Source organism: Muntiacus reevesi, chromosome 13 (assembly GCF_963930625.1).
Source record: "Muntiacus reevesi chromosome 13, mMunRee1.1, whole genome shotgun sequence".
Classification (NCBI taxonomy): Eukaryota; Metazoa; Chordata; class Mammalia; order Artiodactyla; family Cervidae; genus Muntiacus; species Muntiacus reevesi.
In genome coordinates, this window is record NC_089261.1 from 10,536,481 (window position 1) to 10,545,288 (window position 8,808).

The 8,808-nt window shown below is 48.7% G+C and overlaps 1 protein-coding gene across 1 annotated transcript in view; it reads left to right on the forward strand.

The window, feature by feature from the left end:
• The window catches only part of SPPL3 (signal peptide peptidase like 3), a 96,311-nt gene extending 88,049 nt beyond the window's left edge, over window positions 1–8,262 (forward strand). The window contains exons 7-11 of the mRNA XM_065904194.1: window positions 3,520–3,626; window positions 4,065–4,228; window positions 4,961–5,160; window positions 6,325–6,434; window positions 7,117–8,262. Of these exons, the coding sequence (XP_065760266.1) occupies window positions 3,520–3,626; window positions 4,065–4,228; window positions 4,961–5,160; window positions 6,325–6,434; window positions 7,117–7,188 (653 nt within the window). The 3' untranslated portion in view covers window positions 7,189–8,262. The remainder of the gene's footprint in view (window positions 1–3,519; window positions 3,627–4,064; window positions 4,229–4,960; window positions 5,161–6,324; window positions 6,435–7,116) is intronic.
• Window positions 8,263–8,808: the final 546 nt, after the last annotated feature.

An 8,808-nucleotide genomic window follows, 5' to 3' on the forward strand; every position in this document is an offset into this window, starting at 1 on the left:
AGTGCTTCCTGATGAGGAAGCAGACAGACATTTCTCCTCTACTACTTCTGAACAAAAACTTGATATAATGTTGGTTAGTTGGTTAAAATCTAAACTGGATTATTTCAGTCCCCTATAAAGTGACGATTTGGATGATTGTTAGCTACATATTAAGAGAAAATGTTCTATGATGATGTCCTTAAATGACAGAGCCCGTTCCCATAAATGGCACCCCTAAGTTCATCTACACAGAGGAGAGCTCCAAGCACTGCAGTCTGACCTGGGCTCTGGAAGCCACAGTCACCTGCCTGGGACTGGGTGGTCTCCATCCTGGCGCTCGGAGTTGGGGCGGTGATGGTGATGCTTAAACAACCTTGGAGCCTCCAGCCCCTGGGTAGTCTGAGGCTCGCTGTAATCCCACTCCAGACTGTCGATGGCCCTGCTTCCATGGAACTGGGGCTTCCCAGGTGATTCAGTGGTAGAGAATCCGCCTGCCAGCACAGGAGACATGAGTTTGATCCCTGGGTTGGGAAGATCCCCTGAAGAAGGAAATGGCAGCCCACTCCAGTATTCTTGCCTGGGAAATCCCATGGACAGAGGAGGCTGACAGGCTACAGTCCATGGGGCCACAAAGGAGTTGGACACAACTGAGTGACTAAACAACAACCAGACACACACAATACTGGTTACAGGTTTTGCTAAGGATTTGAAGTCTACTAAGTTGCTGACCCAGTTTTTAAAACATTAGGTACCTCTCAAAACAGCAAGCAGTGTGTCCTTCATACTCCATTCTCTCCTCTCCTCGAGCATTACATAGGACAGGAAAATACCAAAGTAGTGTGCCTCTAAAAAAGAAGAGGTTGGCATGAGGGAAGGTGACTTTCTTTCCAGATAAATTGATTTGCACAGCCTTCTGAAGCTCAGTTTTGAGAGCAGTCAGCTGAATGGTCTTCACCACACGGCTGCAGGCAGGGTGGGGAGAGTCCTAATAGACTCTCTATAGGAAGGCGGGGGCAGCAGCTCTCCACATGCTGTTCTGTAGGGGCTGTCTCACCATGGGATTCTTGCCTCTAGAGTCAGTACAAATTGGCCATAAAAGAGCAAGCTTTATTTTCCCAGAGACCAAGATCAGAAAGAAATTTCCATTGTGAAATATACCTAATAGTTGAAATTCTTTTTTGACTGTTCATCTAGGCTCCCCAAACCCTAAGTGGTCCTAACTTGTAAAGTTATATCATTTTCTATCATTATTGCTACTTCCACAAATGATAAGAATCTCTTACTGATTATACTGGTTAAATTGTCCTTGTGACCAAACTTACAGTTTTCCCTAAAAAAGAAAAAAAGGAGAGAGGCTTTGAACTTTTAGTTATTTGTTTCTCATATATATCCTTGTTTGATTTGTATGTGACTTGTTTTCTGCTGTTACAGATAAGCTAGCTTGCTAGCCACGGGTCTGTAACATTCTGAAATATGTTTTCCCCTGACATGCAAACTGTCTTTTCAGACTTCTGTGCAGAATCAGGTATCATTTTGTAGGTAGCGATAATGTGGATTTCTTTTAAATGAATGTTTTTTCAATTAAATTCTTTGAAGTTAATTTACAGTGAAAACAGAATGATAAATGTGGTTATTTTAAAGGGTGAGGCATGAAGCTTGTTTTCAGAGTTATTCTGAGAAGCAGTAACATTAAGAAGGTACTTTATAGAGTTTTCTTGAACTAAATCTATAGCTTCTTTTTTACCTACTCAGTTTCCTACTCTTAACAAATTAACCTTTTAAATTTGGAAGGACTTAAAAGAATTTGACCAATAAGTGGTGTGGCATGTTTGCAGAGGTTGATGAATCTTGTACACACATTCCTCATGTTCAAGGACCATTGGGCCAGGTTCATACTCTACTTCCCCTGAACAGTTCAGGGCCTAGAAGAGCCCTGACAGATGGATGACTCGTTGTATAGCACTTGCTGTTCGCCTAGGATTAGAAAATGCTCAATCCCAGAAGTCTAGCAATTGATCTTTTGCTTTGTTTTGTTTTGTTTTAAAATGCTAGACTGTGGCGCTTGGTCCACATCCAGATTAGCTTTCCAGAAGCCTTTGTCTTAGATGTGAGCACTGCCTAAGGCCTTCCAGGTTACACAATCCTTTTAGAGAACATTGCAGCTTGGCTTGGTGTCCTTTTCTTTGTTCCCGGCCCTCCTGGTTGAGAAAGAGAAGGTGATAGAGATTCTATCAATAGTATATTAAAGATAATTATAACTAAAGGGGAGAGATTAATAATTTACCAGTCTAACATTTTTTATTAATTTACACTTAACCAGAAGTTAAATTTGTTGGTAAATCTATTAGGGAAAGTCTTGAGTTTTTCTCAGGCAGCATGCAGTGAGGGAAAGTTATCACCTCTATTCCTTAGAAGAGCCCAGAAGAGGAGGTAAGATTTTTTTAAGGATGAAAGAATGAAGAAGAAAGGCCAACTGGATGAATAGTTGAGAGTGTGTTTTGGGGCTGTGACCGGCTGATGGCGCCATTCGGTTGGTGGGAATGACTGTCATTGAACACACTTGTGCTGAGAACCTTCTCTGAAGTAGTCAGACGGGATGCATGCTGCCTCTTCAAACATGGAACTTGGGAGTCTGGTGGGGAGAGTTGGTTGGCATGGTTGGAAAGAGGTTATCGCTCAACTCAGACGGAGAGAAGGAGTCGGTGGAGGAGTAGGAACACAAGAGGAGCTTTGAGGCCAGTCCCCTGCGGCATAGCACTGTTGTGTGTGTGAGTTGCACCGCCTCAGTCAGAGGAGATCCATCACAGAGAAGGGGACCTCATGATTTGAGGCAGGGGATGATGCGAACTGGTTTTTGACAAGGGCGGTGAAGAGTGTAAGTAGGGGAGAGAGAGAAGGGGAACGGATACACAGCACAGCAGGAAGTGTGGGGAAGCCTGGCTGAGGTGTGCAGAGACGGTAAAGAGCAGCACCCCTGATGGCAGCTGCAGCCTGTGCACACATGAGGAAGGCTGTGATAAGTTGGAAAGGTGCGCAGGGTTTCTTGCATTGAAGATGAGCGATAGGATGATTGTGTGGAGTCATGGAAAACCCTATCATTGAGCAGTTCTGCCGTGTCCCCTTTATTTAGACCCAGGTGGGGAGGATGAGCATAAAGGAGTGACTTGACTGGAACAGCGTCCTTAAGGAAGTGAAGAGGATGTGGTCTAGGGTGTGGCTTTAAAGGAGTAAGGGCAATGCAGTGAGGTGGTGGCGGAGGCAGGAGACAGCTGGGAGAGCTGGGCTTGGCCTAGAGCTTTATCCTGCAAAACAGCCCTGTGGGCCTTAGTTGACCACCATCTCCAGCACAAGGAAAGGGGCTTTCCCCACCACCAGGAGGTCAGAACGGGCTGAGGTGGGCACGTTGCACTAGTTAAGTGTACACACCTCACCTGGGGCTTAGGGCTGAGGGACTTACAAGCTCTCCTAGGTTTCCAAGCTGAATGGCGTGTGGAGGGAGGCTGTGCCTGTGCTCCGCTCTGACCACTGTCTCCTCCCCAGCCCTGGCCATGGGTCTCTGTGTCGCCATGATCGCCTTCGTCCGCCTGCCCAGCCTCAAGGTCTCCTGCCTGCTTCTCTCAGGGCTTCTCATCTACGATGTCTTCTGGGTGAGTGTTTACCCAGAGCTGCTGCTCTCCTTCAGGTCTGATTGGAAGATTCACTCCTGAAAATGTAGTCAGTACATTTGGTTGGTACCTCCTGTCCAGAACCACTCCTCCGGGCAGACACTGCACCTGTTGGGAGATGAGTGGGCGTGTGTGCATGGAGACCTGTCAGAGTAGAGAGTTCGCGGGTGACTCTTAGGTGAGGAGGGAGCACAGGTCTCTCTACCCTGGAGCATGGCCAGCTCAGCTCTCAGGGCTCCCTCTCGAGGTGTGGAGAGAAGAAATCCGCAGCACACAGAAGAGCAGAGATTTCCTCGAAGCGTGCAGTCGGAAAAGCCTGATGCTGCAGTCCTGAGACTCTGCTCTCAGGAGCAGAGAGGGCTGGTGCTGAGATCGGGGTGCCTCCAGTTCCCTCTGGTAAAGGTGACTCTCCCCTGGCAGGTGTTTTTCTCCGCCTACATCTTTAATAGCAACGTCATGGTGAAGGTGGCCACGCAGCCGGCTGACAATCCCCTTGATGTCCTGTCCCGGAAGCTCCACCTGGGGCCCAACGTTGGACGCGACGTCCCGCGCCTGTCTCTGCCTGGAAAACTGGTCTTCCCCAGGTAGGACTGGTGGCCTCGTCTCGGGAGGGTGAGGACCCCGCCCTCCTCTGCCCCTCCGGTCCCCACCTTGTCGTCGTCGTCGTCATCAGCATTCTGATGCTTGACCAGGAAAGGGTTGTGAATCATCTCCACCTTACAGATGACAGGACAGGAGTACTGACAACTTCCAGAGATGGGTCATTAAGTGATGCAGGTGCAGCTTGTTAATAATTGATTGATGGTATCAAACAGCCATACGTTACTGCTTTATTGCAGAGGGAATTAACAGGAGGATCTGGGTCCTTTTTTTTTTTTTTTTAACTTTTCCAACATTTGTAAAAATGTGTTAATGCTAAAATTACAGAGTCCCTGGAACTATAATTTTGGAAAAATTAATGTGCTGCTTTCATCTCCCATGTCTGGTAGTAGTTGGGTGGCTTACTGGAAATCTCAGCAGTGAATCTCTGACACATGGTGAGTTGACATCTCTAGAGGCGGCAGCACTACGCGGACGCTTCAGCAGCCGCTTAGGTGGTGCTGTCCCAAAGCGCTGGCTGCTGCAGACCCTTCTTCCAGTACTCTAGTGGCGTTCAGTCTCCACACTCCTCTAACAGCCAGTGCTGTTAAACCAGGAGCGATTGCTATCAGCCGTCAGATAAATTCTTTGACTTCTTAAAAAGCGAACAGACCTTGAGCGGGAGGAGGAGTGGGGTTGTAGAGGGCGAACCCCTGACGTGTGACCCTGCGTTCCAGCTCCACAGGCAGCCACTTCTCTATGTTGGGCATTGGAGACATCGTGATGCCTGGACTCCTCTTGTGCTTCGTCCTGCGTTATGACAACTACAAGAAGCAAGCCAACGGTGACTCCTGCGGTGCCTCCGGACCCGCCAACATCTCTGGGCGCATGCAGAAGGTTTCCTACTTTCACTGCACCCTCATCGGATACTTTGTAGGTAAGAGAACCGGGGAGGCTGCATGCGATCCCCTCCCTGACTGTCCTCCAAGTGCTGGAGTTAACCCAGATCTTGCAGCTACAGAGGCTGGAGGAAGAAGAGCAGTCACTCAAGTCGTCGTTATAAACAACCACAGAGGGGAAAGCAGCACCTGACCCTGAAGTGAGGCCAGCAGCCTCGTTCCCTATCCAATAATAGTATGTTTGAGGGACATTGTAGGAGAAGTGTGGTCAGGCCTCAGACTGAGAACACCTGCCGCATGGCGATGGAGCAGTGTGTGAGCTTAATTACATCTTCAGTGTGAGTTTAATGGGTGTCATGTTTACTTCCTGTGCTGCTTGACAGATATTTCCCTTCATCTGCTCTAACATTTCCATCACCTCTGACCCGGACTCTCCCTTGGCTAGTGTTTCTCTAGCCAGCTGTTTCGGCTGGACGGGGAGAGACGGTTGTATGTCTGTCATGCATGAGCTGCGAGAGCGATGGAGAGGAGCACCTCGCTCACCTCGGTGCCTCCTGCTGAGGGAGCATGGCACAGTTCCATGGCGCTTTCCTAGGCCTGTGCTCATTTCCACGCCAGCAGCTCCCAGTGGGCCATGGCCACTGCCCTGAGGCTCAGAGATGTGCAAGGTCACACGGCTGTCACAAGCAGCAGGGTTAGAACTTGAACCCAGGTCTTTTGCCTCCAACTCTGTCGTCACCCAGCTCCCCAGTGGCACTCGTGGTAACGAGCCCACCTGCCAATTCAGGAGACATTAGAGATGCGGGTTCCATCCCGAGTTGGGAAGATCTCCTGGAGGAGGACATGGCAACCCACTCCAGTATTCTTGCCTGGAGCACCAAAGAGTCGGACGCAACTTAGCACGCCCACACGCCTATCATCATCGTGTATATTGGAGACAGGGAGACCAGGCCTGCTGGGGTTGAAGTGAGGCCTGGAACCAGGGGCTTGGCCACTTGGTCCTGGGAATTCTTAGTTTTTGAAAAGCTGTGCTGCTCCCTGTTTCTCTGCCTGCTCAAGCTAGGCATGTTACTCCCTACCACTGGAGGGGGTGTCACATTAGAGCTACACAGGCTCGGGACGTGCCGCGAAGCCGTCAGGTAACAGGTTCTCTTCCCTCGGGCTGGCCGCTTGGAGTCACTCACCAGCGTCTCTCCCCACAGGTCTGCTCACTGCGACTGTGGCGTCTCGAATTCACCGAGCAGCCCAGCCTGCCCTTCTCTATTTGGTGCCATTTACCTTATTGCCACTCCTCACGATGGCCTATTTAAAGGTGAGAGAGGCAGTTACAAGCCAGTGAAAGCAATAACGTGGCATTGACCCTGGACTTGACTAGGTATTCCCCTTGCTTCAGACCCTAAGCTCTTGATCTTGGGATCTTGGTGGGGGGGTGGATTTTGTTTTTGCTAACCTACTATTAGCAACCTCTTCCAGATTGTTAACAGCCATTGGCTGAAAATACTAATGAGTTAGACCCCTCACCACCTAGTCACGGATTACCCTTAAACCCTGCTGCAGAGACTTCTGTTTCTCTTAAAAGCAGCATGCTGTTGCCACCTAATAGCTCTTTTAGTACTCTGCGTTAAAGTTTGGAAATAAGAAATATAAAACCTGAGGGCCTTATCTGATTTACAAGGTTTATACTATCACCCACATTTTACAGACAAGGAAGCAGACACAGACGTTAATATGAGCCTGGATCATTTGACTCACAAGTGGCTGAACTGCCCCCAGGACAGTCAGAGCCCTTTCCTGCCCGGGTTGGGGGGGAGACAGCCAAGAGCCCTTCTAGCGAGTTCTTCGAAGAACTGGGAGTTACTTTTCAATGAACAAAATGTGAATGTTCTTTGATTCTGCACAGAATCAATCTGCTCTGAGGTCAGGAGTCAGGAAGGGCTTGTACATAGATAGGTGTGCCTCGATCTGAAACGTGCCTAAAGTTCTGCCTTTCCCAGGGTGACCTACGGCGAATGTGGTCTGAGCCATTCCACTCCAAGTCCAGCAGCTCCCGATTCCTGGAAGTATGATGGATCACAGCTGGCAACCAGAATGGCCTCTCAGTCCTCCTCTGTCAACGTGTGGTTTGTTTCCTCTGAGAGCTGGCCTGGTACTCGGAAGTGCACCTGTGTAAGGGCTGCCGTGTGCCCAGATTTTGCATTTTGGGAGCGAGGTGCTGGAGCCTGCGTGGTTCCTTCTCTTCCTGCCGCCGGAGAGGTGGAGCCCCTCCTGAAGTGATAGGTCCTCCCCCACCCTCCAGTGCTCCTCCCTCCCCCATTTTTATGGATCTGCACCAGACTGTTACCTGTGGGGGACGGAGATGTGACTGTTGAAACTGACAACAGCAAGGAGTCGTTCTGTACCTTTGAACACTAAAAGGATGAAAACCTCAACAAACTGGTTTCTTCAGTGAACCCTCAAGAACTTTGGGACCAGTTTCCTATGGGGGACTCAGTTTCAGAGAACTGAGACAGAAGCTCTTCTGTCGTTATATTCTTCTTTCCTTTTTTTGGATTTATTAAATATTTTCTGTGGTGTGAAGTGACTTATTAAATCCACAGACATTGAGTGACTTCTTACAACATACACATAAGAATTTGTTGTAATGAGTTCATGTCCACCCAGACGTCGTGTTGGCAGTGAACGAGGGCACGGTTTTTATACGTACATACACACCCACATGCACATAGATATATATGAATAAACAGAAATTAAAACCCGCTAAGCTCATGCTGTGTAGCAGACAGGGGCTTGCTGTAATTTCTAGCATGTAGAGCAGTTCACGCTGGCTTCCTTGTATACAGACAAGCTGCTGTCTCTCCCTCCACAACTGAACGTGCAGTTAAAAACCAGTATAGTATTTGTACTGATAGACTCATGGACTATAGGGAACTCTCATTTGGTTTTGATCAGTGTAGCAAATTAGGGATGAAAAGTTAAAGCTTTTTGACCCACTGTTTTGTTTTGTTTTTACAGGCTTCTTCCTCGCAGGGTTTTCAGTAGTTTCTTCTTGAACCGATGCATGTATTATAGCAGCAGGTGTCTCTGTGCTTTCTGATCATAGTAATGTACTACTTGTAAATACATTTTTCTATTTTCTATTTTCTTTTTGTATTTTTTTTTTTTTTTTTGGCCTTTTGTTTCATTGGTGTGCTGTATTTTTCCATGCCCTCACTCCTTTAAGAAAAAAAAAGGAAAAAAGCAACACGAGCCTGTCCTTGCTGTTGTGATTACAGTCTTGGTTTCCCTGTGGTGACAGCTGGGTACTGGGGACAAATGTCAAACGCCCCCCCCCCAGAGTCGGGCCCTCCGTGCCAGGAATCACAGCCCAAGCTTGCGGCTATGGCCTCGACTGGGGAGCCAGCGTCCAGGCAGTGACTAGTGTGAGTGGCGTCCGCAGACTGATGGGGGAATGGCCTGTCACCTGGATCGAGAGAAGCCCGGGGATGGGCCTGTACAGCTGAGAGCATGGGCTGGAGCAGGGCCCCGTGGCCGGAGGTCACAGGCTGTGGCGTTCACAGCGGGCGGTGCACGTGGCCGTCAGCGTGCTGCATTCCTCCATGTCTTCAGGCCCCACTGAAGGGTGTTCGGTTCTTTTGTTTTGTTGGTTTTTTGTTGTTGTTTTTAATAAGTGCCTCCTTTCTAGCCTT